This window comes from Pocillopora damicornis, chromosome 9 (genome assembly GCF_964200805.1).
Source record: "Pocillopora damicornis chromosome 9, jaPocDami1.2, whole genome shotgun sequence".
NCBI lineage: Eukaryota > Metazoa > Cnidaria > Anthozoa > Scleractinia > Pocilloporidae > Pocillopora > Pocillopora damicornis.
Window position 1 is genome coordinate 14,182,572 of NC_142678.1, and position 19,095 is coordinate 14,201,666.

The 19,095-nt window shown below is 37.1% G+C and overlaps 4 protein-coding genes and 1 long non-coding RNA gene across 5 annotated transcripts; 1 reads left to right on the plus strand and 4 right to left on the minus strand.

The window, feature by feature from the left end:
• Window positions 1–134: 134 nt before the first annotated feature.
• LOC113674660 (uncharacterized) lies at window positions 135–2,960 on the minus strand. The gene is made up of 4 exons (XM_089182111.1): window positions 2,839–2,960; window positions 2,199–2,273; window positions 1,228–1,511; window positions 135–589 (listed from the first exon to the last, which is right to left on the minus strand). Exons 2-4 carry the CDS (start codon window positions 2,210–2,212, stop codon window positions 441–443), a joined length of 447 nt encoding a protein of 148 aa, XP_089038237.1. The 5' UTR covers window positions 2,213–2,273; window positions 2,839–2,960; the 3' UTR covers window positions 135–440.
• A 3,045-nt stretch (window positions 2,961–6,005) lies between these two features.
• Window positions 6,006–7,493, minus strand: LOC113674662 (uncharacterized). Its single transcript, XM_027191146.2, has one exon. It carries the CDS (start codon window positions 7,348–7,350, stop codon window positions 6,568–6,570), a length of 783 nt encoding a protein of 260 aa, XP_027046947.2. The 5' UTR covers window positions 7,351–7,493; the 3' UTR covers window positions 6,006–6,567.
• A 1,404-nt stretch (window positions 7,494–8,897) lies between these two features.
• On the plus strand, window positions 8,898–10,513 carry LOC149040310 (uncharacterized). The gene has a single exon (XM_089182106.1). It carries the CDS (start codon window positions 8,942–8,944, stop codon window positions 9,722–9,724), a length of 783 nt encoding a protein of 260 aa, XP_089038232.1. The 5' UTR covers window positions 8,898–8,941; the 3' UTR covers window positions 9,725–10,513.
• A 1,207-nt stretch (window positions 10,514–11,720) lies between these two features.
• Window positions 11,721–14,006, minus strand: LOC149040311 (uncharacterized). The gene is made up of 2 exons (XR_016179685.1): window positions 13,867–14,006; window positions 11,721–12,334 (listed from the first exon to the last, which is right to left on the minus strand). It is a non-coding gene; the product is annotated as an uncharacterized LOC149040311 (long non-coding RNA).
• Window positions 14,007–15,248: 1,242 nt separating this feature from the next.
• Window positions 15,249–18,250, minus strand: LOC113674657 (histamine H2 receptor). The gene has a single exon (XM_027191141.2). The coding sequence runs from the start codon at window positions 17,531–17,533 to the stop codon at window positions 16,454–16,456; it is 1,080 nt and encodes a 359-aa protein (XP_027046942.2). The 5' UTR covers window positions 17,534–18,250; the 3' UTR covers window positions 15,249–16,453.
• Window positions 18,251–19,095: the final 845 nt, after the last annotated feature.

Below are 19,095 nucleotides of genomic sequence, written 5' to 3' on the forward strand. Positions count from 1 at the left end.
AGGATAAGGGCTGAAGGCTCCAATAACGAATCTCGTACCCAGATCTTACCGTTTAACTGTAATTGAGCCGCTTGGCCGTGGACGGTGGATTCAAGACTTCCTAATGACAAGTTATACTTCAGAATTCAGCATAATTGAATGTAACGCAATTAAAATGTGTTTTATTGATCTTTTTTAAAAGCGACAGTAAAACCCAACACCATGACATACTATCACATTCCTTGTGGGCTTTTAACTGAGTTTTCCTTCAATACGATGACCACATTTATGAATTAAATTCTCATCATTCTATGAAATATTTGCCCTTTAGTCGATACACAGGTCTAAAAATGTTTACACGGAAAAGTAACGCACCCTCCCTAGTTTAAACACACTTGAAAATCCGCTCCCATTAAACGAAAAAAAAAATGTCAATTCTAGTCATTTTTTGTAATGCTTCGCTAGTTGTGTTGCTGATCTCCATATGCAAGCAAAGTGTAACCAGCAGGCTTGTCACGTGACTTCTTGAAGAAGTTCATCATCAGCGCGGTACCCACCAATGAAGCGGCGCAAATCACAAGGAGAGTCATGAGAAGGGAAGAACCGGAACCTAATGGGGAGACTGAGGGCATAAATTATGCGCATATGACAAGGTTACCTAACTTAACTTTTTGGTTAATGGGCGACGCGAGCCACAAAAAAGAGCTAGAATAATCGATGAATCAACACGTCGAGAAAGATCAGAGACAATTTTGAGGTACTCTTTCGCAACTCGCAGCTGGAGACCTTGTTGTCAGGCTAAGAGGGAAATAATAATAGGTTTTTATGTTACTGCTTCAGCACAAATTGAAGAAATCAGCTAAGTATCAGTATGCCATTTTGGAAACCATCTGAAGGCTGATTTTCACTCTACAACTTAGTCCAATGCGTTCTGCTTTTAAAGTTGTGACAACTTTAGTCGTGCAAAATCGACTAAAAAAAGAGGCCTCAAGGTTTTAAAATATATTTCTGTAGAAACCAATGCCCCGCCGAGTCCCAGCTATCCATAAAAAGTTAAATATATAGTTAAATAATAAATAGCAGCTATCCTAAAATAGTTTGACATTCGCACGGTTAGGCAAATGACAAAGTGTTTGCTTCAATTGACAAGTGATGTCAAGTAACGTAAAGTTCTTAATGCTGTTTCGCCGTATTCCCGAATCGTCCTCAAGTTTCAAATTGCGAACAAATCTTAAAAGCTCTCCTCACCTGCTACATGAAAACTGTCCCCCTTTATGGGAATACTGGCATGACACCATATCCCTACGTAGTTGTTACTTTTAGAGTCCGCTTCACTTCCTGACATTGTGATTTCCTTCGCCAAGTTTCCATTAACATAAACTTTTACGTTGGTTCCATTGACTACTGACTTGAGTTTGTACCAAGAATTTGAAGTCACCCCAAAATTGATGCTTGGACTACTCTCTTGTCCAGAACTTGTTATGTACATTTTCCCATCCCACAAGAAGTATCCCCACGCCTTTGTTACCAGGCTGTTACGTAAGTCAAGATAATTTCAAGAATATTGTAAGATTACAAAAAAAAAGGTAGCTAGTTAGTGAGTATGCAGCGACTAGATCACCCTTGATGAAGGCACTAGACAGAAGTCGAAACGTTGGGTCTATGAATTGTAACTTCTCGGTTACATTCATTTAATCTTTGAACCAGAGAAGCATCAAGCCAGATTTCTAACCACAAGGTACGAAATCTCTTTAATGAGTGAGCCTCGTATGACACAAATTCCTAAAAAACGTTGCTTAATGTGAGATACAATGTAAGTATATGCTGTTATTGTAATAGTATTGTTAGTATGCCCAAAATAAACTTTATGTTCATCATTTTATTTCAGACAGAAAAAAAAGATGAATTGCTCTAAGGTGCAGGGTGTGCGAAGTACGTTAACTTTTCGTCACATTTTGATTATTTATGGCATGAAAATGAACCGTTAAAAATATTGCCACATTTATTATATCTTTTCCGGTTAATACCATAGTTTCTGTCAATACAACGTTTTCGTAACAAATATCTTTGGATTCTCTGAACTTTACAAAATAAAAAGCAGGGTTTAAGATCACAAACAAGCAAAAAAAGCTCAGACAAATAGGCCAAAAAAACCGAACAATCGTAAGCTAATCGTACGAAATATCAAATTTAAAAACAATTGTTGAAAAGTTACTCACTTTCGTGTTCGCATTCTCCCTTGCTTGTACTTAAATACATGTCCACAGGCTTTGTTATTTAACACTTGAACACGGCTGGTAAAATATAATTTCTGAATTAAAGTATATCAAATTGTTATGTAGGGTAGGCTGGGTAGCCTCTGTACCAGGGTGCACTGCTAGCCTCGTTATGATGTTTATATAAAGAATGACTTTCACAATAAACGACTATTCTGTTGTTGTGGTACGTTGCTGTCTACTTGTTGAAACGCAAATGTCATGGAAACACTTCATATGGGACCAGTCAATCACCGTGGAGGTAGATAAAATTTTTTTGGTTGGATCACATGGTTTTCAGGGGGAACTGAGCGGGGATCAGTCGTTGCCAACAAAGTATATATTACAGAGTATTATGGGGGATCAGTTAAAAATTATCGTAACACAACCGAGATCCTCCGACCTACCCTCCCCAGGCCATAAATAATGACTCCTGTCTAAAAAGGTCTAGTTTTTAATGAGTACCGAATCTATCCATAAACATGGATTGAAGCGCTGTGAAAAAGTTTCGCCACTAATAGGCCAGCAACTGGCACACGAGTATTTTGACGTGATTTCTTTTTCTTTTCTTTTTTTTCTCATCATTTTTTACATTTTCACTAACCATACTTATCAGAGTTCAAAGGTGTGATCCACAGTCTCACTGGACCATAATGAAATTGAGCTTCGTCTGTAGGAACACTTCCGGTCCATGACAAGCCACTGTCACTCCAGGAACCAATCAGATTATTCCATATTCCTTATAAAATAACAGATAACATATTTGTCATAGGAACCCGGCGCACTGAGCCGACAAAATTTGTCTTGCTCGACCAAAAATCTCTGCAAAATTTGTCTCCGCCAAATTTTCAATTTTTCAATCGCGGGCGCACTGAAAAAGTGTTAATGTCATGGATAAACAAATTGAGCAGTACTTGGAACTGGGATTTAGCTTAAACGTAAATTTGGGGGCCATGACAGTTTTATTCTGAGTATCCTGGGTACTGATTGTCTTGCAGCATCCGGAGGTACAAATCTTCCATTTTCACAGTTTGATTCCCGCGTAAAGATAAAATATTTTGGCGTAAAGGAGAATAGCTACTTTTCCGTTTAATCACCTCCAGTCATTTCTATCGCCATAATGACTTGACGTCCAGGTGGATAATTTTTTTATTGTTTTTCTTTTAAAGATTTTTCCAAATTAAAGTTACAGTTCGTTAAAAGGAAAACTCAATGAGCGCCCCCCTCGATTAAGGGCTTTCCTTCCAATAGGTGCCCCTCCTTTTTCCCTCGAAATTTAAATAAGCGCTCGGGCGCTTACTCGAGGAAAAAAGTATTTCATCTGAGCACAATGGCAGAAGGGGTTTTCCCGTTTTAAGGATCGATATCAGGTTTAAAACTCACGTTGAGAATCGATTTCTATCACCATTGTAGAGGTTCCTACGAGGACAATGAGCGACCAATGGAAAAGAGTCATATCGGAAGGTTCAAAGATCAGTCATTCGCCTCAAAAGTTAATCCTTCGACTGCAGCAGACGAAAGAAATGATTGCATGCGAGGTAGTAATTGTCTTTTCATTAGAAGGTTGTCATCGAATATCTTTTACCGGGCTTCTAACATTTCACCTTGTTCAAATATTGAAGGAGTTTGTGATCATAAACCCTGATGCTCTAGCAAGTAGACACGCCGAAAGCTCACCAAAATTTCCCATCGAAATCAGTGCAGAAACAATACAGATCTTTGGGATCTGTCAAACATTCTGAGACGATCTGAAAATTGTTGTTGTGTCGCAAAAACGAATACTTCTTAAAGGTGTTTTCTTTGGGCTTCGACGTAACTGATAGAAGTTTTGACAACCAGCCCCAGAGACCATCGGAGAAAATGTCCAGGGTGTAAGTTTGCGGCTTTTCAAAACACCAGCAGCCAAGATAATCGACAAGGTGTACTTTTCGGCGAGAGAATAGGTTTGCATATGCGTATGCTTTGTTTGCTTCTGAGACTGTGATAATAGCGTGCATCATCAACAACTGTCTCCCAGACAAATGATAAAAAAAAGGTTGATGACACAATAGTATTTTCGGCCTTTCACCAAGAACAATGTTGTATGAGAAAACTTCTGTAACGGAAGACTGTTTGTGTACCTTATTAGAAGTAGTAAGTTGTTGTTTGATCAAGAACATTACGGTTTACTTCACATCGAAAACAATCCGGCAACATTTCCGCGTATAACCGTATACTCAGACTCACTATCCAAACAATTCTTGGGTGAAATGAAAATGTGCAAAAGAGTAAAATGTAAATAAATATAAAGCTGCAACATTAACTTGTCACCAAGACCTGTAAAACAACAATATAGCAATTCTACTCATGAAACCTTTTAGCTCACCAGACCTGATGAGAAATTCGCTAGAACAGCTTTCACGCATGTACTACCGCGAGAGAGTTTGGTTACAACAGGGCAACACACTCCGACTGACATGTCCTGCTACTCTCTATACGTGATTACTGGATAAAAAGAGGAAATTGTAGGAAGAAACATCTTAAGATTATGATCTCGTTGAATTTGATGGCGTTGTTAAAGTTGTGAACAGCGTCGTTATGCTACCGACGTCGTCAAAATCCTTAACACTGTAAAGTTATCAATGTCCAGAGGTTAACGACGGCGTTAAACGTTTTTTGACGTCGATAAGATTATGACGCCATTACTGTAGCTTTAGTGTTCACCAATGGCCGGGCTTCTTTAATAAACGGCGTCGTAGACTTAATAACGTTGTTATGCTATATATTTTGTTTACAGATAGAGTCCATTAGCGACCTTTCTACTCGATATACAAATATTTTGTCTTTCTTTCTTGTATCCGGGAAACAATTTTTTTTTTTTGCGTCTAAATCTCGTTTGGTTTCAAAACTAAGCAAATGTAATTTACTTGGGTAGAAACGTTCACGCAGCCATCCTTTTAACAACTTAGAAATCTTTTGGAATAACAAATTAGTTCCATCTAACATCTGTCCCTAGATGGATGGAAATAAAATAGTCTCGAACAATTCTGAACAGAAATGGCGTATCATTTGTTAAATTCATTGTTCAAGAATCTATTTTGAGGACATGCTATTTCACTCTCCAATCTCCAAGCTGGATCTGGACGTCAAATAAATTTATAGCTTTTCATTTTTAAGAGTAGAGTATGGCACAAATATAAATGTAACGCTGAGTCTAAATGCCCGGCAGCTAGGCACGGTCTTACGTACTAAATGTCTGGAAGTCAGGAATTTTCACAGAAATTCTACTCAAAGGTTCTTTCAAACTTTTAAAGAGTATCAGATGTTTTTTTAGAAATGTCAAGTGATTATAAATACTCTTGGGTTTTTTTAGTAGACACATTTTTGCCGAGTGCCACGTAAGGAGCGTCTGATCTGCTCGTGGAGTCAACCCCTATCCTCTTCCTGACATGTTCTTGTTGCCCTCGCACGAAGTCAAGAGCCGTCGCGTAACAATTAAGAGGGACCAAAAGATAGCGTTAAGAATTATAAGCAGAAACAAAAACCCTTGAGAGAAGCGTAACGTTTATCATTAGTAAGACAGACTGAAATCACAGTAATATTTTCACGTGCACTTCATTAGAAATAACACCCGATGGCCACCAATTAAACTTGAAAGTCACTTGAAACAGGAACTAAAGTGTAACCGCGCTTGATGTTACTTTATACCTTAAAAACATATAAACAATTTACTCTCTTATCGAAAAATGAAAAATTCATTTAAGAGACTGAGTTTTGATCTCAATCGAAGGATTTATCGCCAACACATTTTATTTGCGAATTTGATCACCAGTGGTGTCGTTACAGAAAATCACGAGCAAATTTTCCTATTTATTTAAATAGTGCTATTTTTGGACCAATCACTGTGATTTCGCGATTCAACTTTGTTCTGTGTGTTTAGGCTGTGTCTAAAACAAACTGGTTGTTTGACCTCACTGGCAGTTTGTGGCGTTGAACGGAGAAATTATGCAGAAATTGGCACATCCGACAAATCTCGGACTGTAGGTGCTGCGGAGAGTCTACTTGTCCCGGGTCGTCCTTGAAAAACCTTATCATCAGTTTCTATACACTAACACGTGAAAGTTATCTGAGATAAAGAAACAAATTTACATACTAGACTTGGTCATCATAAACACAGCGTGCACTTCGGGCATCAGCAAGTTTATCGACTGATCGCAGTGATCGGCCCGTTAGGATATAACATCGCTGTACATATTGTCTGTTCACAACTCTACAGCCCTAGTCTTAGCCACAAAGGTGAACTATGGTCTTCTTTTTGGAGAATGAGCTTTGAGATCTCGGGGAGTTGACATACCTAGTAACGTATACAAATGTACAGAACAATCGCGATCACGACAATACCTAATGCCAGAAGTAGTCTTTCTAATCTAAAACTCATGAAGTAAGAAATGGCAGCGCTTAAACCACTTTTCGGGTTATTTCGAGAAGCTTGTTCCACTACGGCGCTTGCATAGTGCTCGGATACTGACAAAGTCCTGAACAACGCTTGGATTTCCGTTCCCCTAATGTCGTTCTCTTGAACAGCGATCTCCTTGGCGAACCGCTTCGCAAACTCTAAACAGTCGTCGATGATCAGTCGATACTTCGATGGAACAACAGTCAAGCACAACAACTGCAGGTATAAGTATGCCATAGCCGATTCTCCAACGTAAAAACTCCGAGATTTCTTCAGCCATGGCATGTAAAACATGTTGCGTGTAAGAATGTACTTGTTGCCAGACTCGTCTAAGCAGACGTGATACTGCTGTAAAGGGATCGTAGCAGCCATTCTTTTCACAGTTTCGAAATCTTCCCGGAATGCCAAATTAGGTCCATCTAACATCTGTCCCCAGATGGGTGGAAATAAAATGGTCTCGAACAATTCTTTGTCGGCAACAACGATCGATGCATGCCCTCTAAAGATGTTTATAAGAACATATTTGTCTTTCTCCACAGACATTTCGTCCTTTGCTGCTTTCAGATCGAAGACACTCTTGCCTTGCTTACGCAAACGATCTGCGATCTCCACAAGACCTTCTTCAAACAAACTCCTGTCGATATTTTCTCCGAACAAGGATTCATCGTGCGAGGCAGCCATATTAGAATGATGAGAAATTAGTCGACGTGTGCAGTCGTTTCCCAGATGTCACATGATCAATGAAGCAAGGAAATTTATCATCGGTTTATTTCCGGTGCAATTTTGAAACTCTTTCGATGTAAATTAATCGACGAAGAATTCACTAGACTGTATTTGTATGAGAAATTCTTCGAAGAAACGTCATCAGATCATTTCTGTTACACAGAGGCTTTTGTTCCAACACTTCTGGAAGCGCCGGAAAGAAAATAATCAAAGTGTCTCCTATCATTTATTTTTCAGTCTATTAAGATACATGAAAAAAATTACTCAGTTCTGATTCGTTAAAATAAATGCAGTTTTCTGGTAATTCAGTACAGAAGAGGGTTAATTCAGCGCAAAGAAGTAAAAAACCAGACTGAACAATTCCTTGAACTGTTCAGCCGGACTTTGAACTTTTTTGCGCCATAAAGATAGATAAAGATAGTAATGTTGGTATAATTTGCATTATTGTTCATTCAAAATATTTCCCTGTTTCTGAAAGGTTAAAACCACTCACATATTTCATCATAACCAGCTGCTGTTGACCAAATTTGGAAAAAATTTTCTCATATTGAACCAATGACATCAAAAGCAGCCGGCTCCAGGTTATTGAACCGTTGACCAGGAAAACCTGGGGATGAGGTTGTGTAATTTTTTAAATGAATAAATAATAAAGCAATTATTCTATGGCTATGGTCTGAATGATTTGTAATTCAAAATTATGAATGAATTCAAAATTATGAAAACTATGAATTTCTCCGTCAGTTTTCTGCCTGACTCAGTTTTCTGCGTAACTTATTTTTCCTTGTTCTTGAGTTTATGGTGCTTTAATATCATGATGAAAATTGCCTGCAAGAATTTCATGGATGATACTTATAGACCCACATTTAATCCATAGGTTATATTCTACAAGTTCAAATTGAAATACTTAACATTTAGGAGGAAGCCCAAGCTGAATATTCGAATGTTGACCGTCGGTGTATTGTCATCACACAATCATCTTAAAATTGTGAAATATGTACATTAATTTATTTAATACAAGTTTGAAGGCTTATCATTTGATAAACTTCTGATTAAGTACCTCTTCTTAAATTTCTGTACATATAAGTTTAACACAAATGCAATTAAAATTAATACTTATCTTTCTCGAGTATTTTGATGTCATTGTTCTTCTGCTCACTTGGCAGCTATGAGGCTTAGGTCGATGGTGTGTAGAATTTCCAAGAGGTGTTGCCAATCAATCAGATCGACCGAAACCAGGTTGACAACTTACGAACCGGCCAAACATTTCGTTAACAGCGCCATCGATCAAAGTATCATTACAGTCCAACAAAGGACCTGTTTTTCTGTTCAAATCTGGCAGAAACTGGCTCAGACGCACTACGCGAACTTCCTAACACTCGAGTACACTGTGAGTACGCGTCAACAAGAAAAAGCGGAAGTCACATTGTAAACTGCGGATACTCATACAAGATGCCGCTGATATGTCGTGGGCTCATCTGGTTTAGGACGATGATATATAGTGCTTTCCGGGAAAAAACCGCCACGTCGACTAATTTCCCATCATTCTAATATGGCTGCCTCGCACGACAAATCCTCGTTCGGAGAAAATATCGACAAGAGTTTGTTTGATGAAAGTCTTGTGGAGATCGCGGATTGTTTGCGTAAGCAAGGCAAGAGTGTCTTCGATCTGAAAGAAGCAAAGGACGAAATGTCTAAGAAGAAAGACAAGTATGTTCTTATAAATATCTTTCAGGGGCATGCATCGATCGTTGTTGTCGACAAAGAATTGTTCGATACCATCTTGTTTCCACCCAAATGGGGACAAATGTTCGATGGACCTAATTTGAAATTCCGAGGAGATTTCGAAGCTCTTAAAATGATGTTTGCCAAGGACCCTTTACATGAGTATCACGTCTGCTCAGACGAGTCCGGCAGTAAGTACATTCTTACACGCAACAGGTTTTACATGCTATGGCTGAACAAATGTCGCAGTTTTTACGTTGGAGAATCGGCTATGGCGTACTTATACCTACAGTTGTTGTGCTTGACTGTTGTTCCATCGAAGTATCGATTGATCATCGACGACTGTTTAGAGTTTGCGAAGCGGTTCGCCAAGGAGATCGCTGTTCGAGAGAATGACATTCGGGGAACGGAAATCGAAGCGTTGTTCAGGACTTTGTCAGTATCCGAGCACTATGCAAGCGCTGTAGTGGAACAATCTTCTCGAAATAACCCGAAAAGTGGTTTAAGTGCTGCCATTTCTTTCTTCATGAGTTTTAGAATAGAAAGACTACTTCTGGCGTTAGGTATCGTCATGATCGCGATTTTTCTGTGCAGTTATATACGTTACTAAACACATTAACTTCACCATATCTCAAAGCTAATTCTCCAAAAAGGAGACGATATTTTACCTTTGTGGCTAAGGCTAACACTGTAGAGTTGTAAACAGACAATATGTACAGCGATGCTATCCTAACCGGCCGATCACTGCGATCAATCGGGCTTTCTGTTGGAAAGAAACTTTGTTTTTTCCTTTATGTCTAAATGAGCCTAAGTTTTTTTGCAATTATTGGTTTATCCTGTAACTCTTTTCTGTCTTGGTATGCCAGAGATGCAGGTTTCTCACACATATATACAGAGAGCTGAAAACAGCATTTGTTATGTAGTGTAAATAACCTTTTCTGGGGTGGGGTGGGGGGAGTCAGTGCCATAGATGAATTTGTACTCCTCTCACCTCAAATATATCATTGTTATGTATACTCTGAAATAATGCACAGACAATACTTCAAGAGGAACACATGTACCTTGAGGCAGCCCTCAACAACACAAATCTCTAGAGAATAAAATATTTTGAACCCCATATTACTATAACAATGGGTTGCAACAGCAATACACCTTATTGTTAATATGAAATTGGTATAGTTTTCAGATATGAGTGTCTCAAAGGCTCTTTGTAAAAAGGTACAGTACTGATATTCCTCTATAACAGTTTCTTGGTGAACAGGACCAGAGTAGTTTTCACTATATTCCAGTTGATAATCAGTATCAAACACACATAATACTGTTGGTAGTTCTGACTGCATTAAAAATGCCTGTCTGGCTAATTGTGACAAAGTTGAATAAAGCTGATTTCCAATATTAATTATTTGTATAAGATCATTTGCAGAGCTGATCCCCTGTGTGGAAATCAAAGAGCACAAACTCCTTGCAACACATTTTTTTCTTGCATTCTGTCAAAAAACTAACTCGTTACCTTGACTTCATGGAGCTGCTATTGTTTTGTTAAGGTCAAAGTATATTGGAGGACCAGGATTTTTTCTGTCACTACTTAATTTAGAGTCGCAGTAATTTGCTATATGAACCTCACTCTTGCATATGAGGTTCTTTTACAGACAAAATATCGAACATGGATACATTAATGTTTTGTTCAATTACGTTCTTGTTATGCGTTATAATATAAGTCTTAAAATAAAATAAATCAATTCATCCGGAATACATCGATTTTGGATGTCATACATCGATGTTGTGCAGCATACATCGCTTTCCTGGCTCGTTCACGCGTGACCTTAAATAACTAAAAGATGTTCAATAAAACTAAAGGATGAGGAAGCGGAAATAGAAATGACCGGAAGTCAGATTAAACAAGAAGCCCCGGCAACTAAGGTCAGCATTAGATTCCATCCACCAAAACCACCTTGGTCGAGAGGGACTGGGATGGAATATTTAATGACTTGCAAAACATAACCGAAGATTCTCAGAAATCTGCAAGTGATGTAGCCGAACATCCGAAGCTGTAAATCCCATGATTCTTGAGGAACGAACAGAAACAGCATAGCGAGAATTTTAAGTCGCAAACCATTGATGGTAGACATGCAGATAATTTAGGATATGTAAATTCTGTTGATAAGGCGCATAAACTTATTGCGGAATTTGAAACAGGATTGACGACGAAGTTTTCTTTCTTTAAAGCTGTCAAAGGTTTTGGGAACACCGGTGTGTGTGTGTGTGTGTGTGTGTGTGTGTGTATATATATATATATATATATATTGATATATAATAGCTCTTTGGCATTACAAAGCTTTGCTATCGCTATTGTGCGTTTTCACTAGTTTATCTAGTTTAAGTTTTACCACAATTGTGGAATCATTCGAATTAATTTAATGCATACACCTCCTTCTTCGGACAGAAATCACAAAATACTGGGGGAAGATGCGTGAGATATTTAAGGAGCAAAAATTCGTTTTTTACTGGTGTGCCTTTCCTAATTTTGGGAAGGGAAGTGTTCAATTGCCAGCACGGCATAGATAGAACAGCTAGAGAGAAAAAGAAACGAAAAGATGCAGAAGAAGTACTGTATATAATAATTTCTTTTTATCCTCAACCTTTGTGTTTCTGTCAACTATGGCTTGCTAATTCAAAAGGTCAAATACATGAATGGGTCATATGACATTGATCTCAGAATACTTTTATGACAAACGGGATAACAATTCAATCTTGACTAAATTGAAGATGGTTTAGAAGTTAACAATTATAAGAACTTTTCACTAACATATGCTGCTGACAAAGGAGAAAATATATGCAATTCTGCATTTTTTGCTTTCTATCAAGCAATCATATGTTGGCTCCTTATCACACTATGACACTTCCGTTTTGTCACATTCCAAAAAATAACTTGAGAAATACACTGTCACTCATCTTACACTGTTATATTTACCTATTACAGAAGGCTGGAAACAAAGATTTTGTTTTCAAGGAAATAAGATTTCTTGTCTAAGACACAAGGAAGTTTGACTGCAAAGCACAGATAAAAATGCGAGAAATTTTTTCTTTCAGAGAACAAGGTAGTTCTACTCATGTATAAACAGAACAAATCCAATTTAATAAATCAGATATGTGGCATGACTCCTTTTCTTCCATCCCCACTCAAAACAAGCAAACACACCTATAGAGGTTCCAGTCTGGTCTGCAAATGAAAAGGAGGAAGGTGATCACTGCAAAATTAAGCATTAGGGTTCTTATTTATAACATATTGATTATTGTATACTGATATCTAGAAATTAAGGTTGCAAGTAGCAGCCAGCTGAGTTATAGTTTGAGTTTTATCAAGTCCATTACTTTGTTAAATTTAGAGTAATCTTGTCTTGAGAGAGGAAAATTGAGGAGCTGTAATATACTTATCATCAATTAGGGACCACAAAGAAAAATTTATTTATGGAGACTTTTGAAGGAGAGGGGTAAGACTTGTGACAAGCTGGCAGACATATAGATAAACTTTACTGCTAAATGGGTTACAACACAAAGTGCTCAGTATTTGGATCAGCTATGGCTCAACTTAAACTTTGCTTTAGCTTCAAGTTTAATCCTTTGTGGTTTCCTTTCTCTGTGTTTATTTTTCAAGTTATGTACACAGAAGAACACAAAAATGACAAGGAATGCTTTTGAATATCAAGAGGCTGGAATAAGCAAGAAACCAAAACTGAATTTTAAACAGTAAAAAGTTAATTTGATCTTCCAATGTTATTTAATTTTAACCATAGAATTTGCTATTTAAATTTATCCCCTCCATTTTTCTGGGTATTGTGAGCAAAAACAAACAATTATCACAAAATGCATGGTATACAGTGGTTTGATTCACCAATGTGGCAAAGGCCTTTCACTGTCTCTCCATAAAAAGGGAAATAGTTTGTAAAATGTAAGACATTCTGCATCTTGAGTGTATACTTATTCATCCATGTGAAATTAAAGGTTACTTGAAATAAATGTGAAAGATTTATAGGATTTTCAGACCCCTGATAACAATTACTAATGTGCTGATTTGTTGTACTTAAAGGTTATGATTTTAGCGGAAATAGTGGAAGAAATTTCTGGACCTGGAATTTTGTTGCAAATGTTTGTTTAAATCAGTTTAAGTCAGTTAAAAACTTTCCTGTTTCAAGATTACATGATTACCACACCAGAACCTTTTGTGGCTATATTATGCACCATGTTATGATTATGGTTTCAATAATAAAAGGTGCTGACTCAAGAACTTTCCAAAATATCTCTACATACAAAGAAATAGATTGTGGTTATGTACTCCAAATAGCAGGTCACATCAGTCTTCTGTAAGGAAGTAGCAGAAATTTCTGTGGTGGTTTTGGTGGATGGAGAGAAACATCCACCGAAACCACTTTATTCTATGTGTTAAGAGTTATGATAATCATTATGAACGTTTGGTCGGTCAGCAATTATGCACCATAAAAAATAATTAGCCAGAGCACTAACTGCTAATTAGTGGTATAAATCTTTTGTCTCCCTGAACATCTAACAGTGGCTATAGATAAAATTTAAAAAATAAATTGTTGATGGTTTTGGTCAAAGTTTTGGTGGATGTTCCCTAATGACATCCACCAAAACTACGTAACATCTAAGCACCTTTTAAATACGTGAAATATCTGCATAAAATTGCGTAAAATGTTTTATAATACTACAATCGAACAATAAATTAATACTTACCATTTCTTTAGTAAAAAGTTTTGACGCAATTTCACAAACAAATAATACACTTGGGTCATCGGGATAAGTCGGCATGTTGTCGTAGCTTCGTAATTTTCATTTAGTGTAACAAGTCATGAGTTGTCCATCATTCCATCTCAGTCCCTCTTGACCAAGGTGGTTTTGGTGGATGGAATCTAATGCTGACCTTGTATATTATTGTTTTGATCGTGCGCGGTTGTTTTGACCGAACGCACAAGGTCACTTGCAGGGTTTGAATAAATTATTCTAGCACTTGATGCGCGCGCTTTGCTTCTGCATAATTATGATAAGCTATCTCGTATTTTTTCATGTATATTATTAATACGTAATCACATAATTTTTCTCGTGCAATTTGGAATAAATAAGCACTTGTAAATTTTTTCAAAGACCACAAATTGCACTCGCCCTGCGGGCTCGTGCAATTTTATTAGTCTTTGAAAAAATCTACTCGTGCTTATTTATTCCAAATTGCACTCGAAATTATGTGATTATCTATACTAAGTGGACTGAATAGTGAACAGGTTTCAAAGACGGAAAAGCATTCCTGATTTCAGAACACAATGAAGTAATAGGAAAGACAAGGATGAAAGTAGCATGTGGGACAATTTAGCTGACAACGTTGGAAACTATTTTCCGAAAATGATGGTCTCTATTAAAGACACATACAGAACTCATAGATGAATGTAGATGGTGATAATGGTCATCCATACGGTAGATAGATGCTGATTTAGAAAATGTATTGAAAATTTAATTCGTCAGTGCTTGATTCGTAACCGTCACACATTGTTTTACATTACTATGATAAGTTTTACATGGTTGTACATGTCAACATACCATCCATGCAAGACTTACTATGGTTATGTAAAACATTGTATGACGGTTACGAATAAGGCACTGGAAAATGAAAATTTCAATACATTTTAGACTGGAAATCAAAATCTAGTAAAATGATTTGCCAAAGCATAGAAATGTAGTGTTTTTCCTGCCTATCCGGGCCGTTTTAAACGTCTTTCATTTTTAATCAATCACTCATGATGGTCCGCCTGTGGTTGGAAAAAGTTTGCTAACAACACCTTGGCACACTATATCTGCATTGAACGCCAAATTCATCGTTCAGTTGGTGGGCGTTGGCGATAAATTTAGCACGTAGGACTCTAGTTTTTCTTTAGTATTAAAACTGATATGAAACTAAAAAGTTTTCCGTAGAAATTGCAGTCAATTAGGATTAGCACAATTCGAGATGTCAACTCGTTGCTTTACAACTTTAAAAACGGCTTCTCTTTGTCAATGAAAACAACTTGTTTTAACACCATTTTAAATGTCTTTCACTGATTGGAAATATATTGAGAACCTGATTGACATTCGTAGATTTCTGCATTCATTTAAAATGTAAAACATTTACTGGTTTTAATTTTAATAAAAAACGTTCTATCTGACTAAATAAATACAAACTAAAAATAGGTAAATTTTACCCTTTTTTCTATCAAATTAAGAGAATTGGCGAATTAAGGATAAATTTTAAAGTCTTCTTCCGTTCCTCAACCACGTTTTCCATAATGGTGACGAGTTGTCAACTTACTCGTTACTTAGTAGTCAGGTACTCGTTTTTATTCAGTATTATTCTTTAAAATAAAAAATAACAAACTCATTTTTCATTTGATTCCCATTAAATGTAAAATGTTCCGTAATCCATAGGGCGATAGAGGTCTCAATGGGCGATTGCAAGGTACGAATAAAGTGAAATTGTAGTCATAAATCAGCATAATGTCGATAAATGTCACCTTGCTTAAACAAACTGACGGATGAGCAAAATGCATGAAGCTTTTACGGTTGTGAATCAGTGAAACGACAACGTCAGTTTATCTCACGGACAAATTTAATGCAACTAGCGCGCGGAGATTTCAACTCGTAGCTTACAAAACGGAAGAACTAGACCATCTGCAATCTCTATTCCTGATCGGATTTCAGTTATTGTTTGACTTTAAAAAATTAAAAAATCGCGAGATAACCAGCAAATGTCAAACAAATTAAAAAAGAGAAGAAAGTGAGGTATAACTTGTCATTTGCGCTGTTTTTGGGGTCGGAGACCGGGCATAATTTCTTGAAAGAAGCTTTCTGTAATTATTAGAATTTTGCATTTACTTCGTATTTTCAAACTGTGCAAAAAAAAAAACAAAAAAAAAAAAAAAGCCTCCCTTTGAAAGTTTCCCACATAATTAATTTTAAATGTTATATAGGGAGACAATTTTTTTTACAGATCTGTCAAATTATGCCAGGTTAAAAATTACTCCTTCATCTATAATTGCTTTTCGTTTTAATTACGTCCGCAAAAACGCTGATTTTCCAACAGATGTCGATCAGCCTAGTAGGCTCGTTGCCAGCTTTCCCGTTCACGAAATTAAATGTTTTTGTTATTATGAAATCTCAATTTTTCGAGGCGAGTTTCTCGGCTACTCAGTTTCCTGAAGGGCTGTTGAAAGCTGAGTGTATTCAGTCTCTTCCCGGCATAAACCTTGAAAGCCCTTTAAAATAAAGTAGTTTAATACTTAAGGTATATGTATAATTATTATATATTTCTTGTTTCTTCGAATTCGGCAGACTCGTGTTTAAGTTTGAACTGATCATGCCTTTCACTGTGGATTCGAGAGGTTTGTCTGTTTACTGCACAATCTATAATTATTGATTTATGAGCAACACGGTTTCTCCGTCTTCTCTTGTACAAATCGGGTAGAAGCTTGTTCAAAATAGCTCGAAATCCAGTCCGGAATTGTTTCTTCATGCAGAAATAGATAACGGGCTTCAGCGCGCATGGTAGAAATATGCTATATGTTGACATCAGTGATGCTTGTCTTGGCATTTCTATCCCAACAGCTGCCAGCAGAAAAAGCAGCAAAATCGGAAACCAGCACAGGAGTACCATGATTACAACTGAAAACAGAGTTTTGGCCGAGTCGATTTCCTCAGACGCAATGGAAGTCACCGACGTAAACGACTTCATACGTTTGTTCATCTCGATCAGAAGCTTCACCCTCACAAAGCATGCAATAATAACAAAAACTGGTAGACCGATCACTAATAGTGTGAAAACCGCGGCGTAGAACAAATTAGAACCAAAGAATATAAAACACATGGCGTTTCCTGGCAAGAAGAGGAAATCTCCCCATCCCAAAAATGGCGGAAAAGCGCATAACGCGGCGAAACTCCAGATTAGTATTATCATCCATGTGATATTTTGCTTTCTGAAGACGTTCATGTACCTTAAGAGGCTCGTTATCAAGAAATATCGGCTGATGCTTATCGCTGCTAGAGTTATAATTGAGACTGTCAGGAGAAGACAGCTCACATAAGCGACCACGGAACAAAGAGCATTTCCAAAAATCCACCTCCCTGTTATGAGAACAACCACACCGAATGGAACACAAAGAACAGTTGCCATAAAATCCACAAAAATCACGTTAAGAAGAAGCAAATTGTGCCATGTGCGAAGACGTGGGCTCGTATACATAATGAAACACGAGAAAATGTTGCCAGTTGTTGATATAACAAAAATAACGGCTAAAACAATAGTTTCGATAACTACGAGGTAGGTCGGTCGCTCTAATAGATCTCTTGCCGCTTTCCAACTGCTTACGTTTAGATCTGTCATGATGAACTTGAAAAACGAACCAAAAATTTTCAGTTTTTTTAACTTTTCAGGAAAAGCTCCCTACCCCTTCTGCTACCGAAAATTACTTAAAACTTAAGGAAGTTCCAACTACCGACCATAAATCTCCTCTGGATGCTGTCTGCATGCGGTTCACCCACTGTACAAGTATTTCTTATAACAGACTTTCCATCAACGCTACTGGCTGTGAGCTCAATTGACTTTTCATATACACTTCATGTACTGAATACCCTAAACCCTCACGTCAAAAAATTCTTCTCTATAACCTTTTCCTCTCTTTTTTGTCCAGTCATTTACGTAAGTCATCGGCGATCTGAGGTTTTAATGCGCGGCGAAATATAATTATTTAAATAAGATGCCTTTTCTCCGCCTAATTTGAAAGTAATATTAGTCATGCTTTGCGATTCCTGTTTAGATATTAATGTCAAGAAGGGAAGAAACAGACTGAACTTTTAATTAAAGCGTTATTTGAACACATGTTTTAGTTCTAGGGCAGCTGGTGCTACAATTCTCTTTACCCAAGGGTTTTGTCTTATCATAGTTGACTTCAACTGTGATGTTTCTCTGAAATTTTTTGAGCACAGAAATCTGAATCTGAAGTCATCTTGGGAAAGTCTGCGATATTTCGAGTAGTATTTTTGCATTGTTATCTTTATTCAAACATTTAAAATTTTACGTTAAAAGAACATGTTAGAATGTCTTGACTGACTTTAATTGTCAAGATGTGTTCATTCGTGAATCTGGCATTGCGCTTAAGCCGCTCGTTGATAGCTTGTCAAAACATATTTACCATGATACATGCCCAGGACTTGAGCTAAAGGAGGCTTGTTTTTCCACTCCTGCCAGGCCTATTTATCCCGGTGAGCCATAGATATCTTTTAATATACGCAAAAAAACAGTTTTCTGATTGGCTGGAATTTTTTCCATTTAACATTTCACACGCGGACATGGCGAATAAACAACACCAAGCTTTCGCCTGTTTTCAAGTCATTAAAAGTCATTTCAAAACCGCACGTTCAATATCTCTTTCTCACGGCTCGAAAATTTTTCGAATACTTTCTGGTATCGTCTCATGAAAACTATAAATATAAGCCGATACAAGTTAAAATTTTCCCTTTAAATGTTAATAAATATTCTAATAAAGATGCTTCTGTAAACGTGACCCGTGGACAAGTCCTAATTCCTGGTGTAATGTTATTAATGTAGAAGAGTGTTATTTGTTTTGTCATGAGCTTGAGACAAAGAATTTGAAAAAATTAATATTTGCTATCTTTCGTATTTCATTGGCTCACACGACGCTTTGAACAATGCTACTACAAACGGTCTTCAGATCCCGTATAGAATATGAGAAATCGAGTTCTTCTTTGCTCAGTGGTTAAAAATCGAAGCACAAATCCGAAGATCTAAGGTTCGTTTGTCGTGGAAGACTCTTTTTTCGTTTCAAGTTCCAGAAGTCACCTTTCTTTAATCGATGACCACGAGTTGAAAAATTTACCCTCTTTCTCATTCTATTAAAATGCGGTGTTTATTATTTCATAGCAACG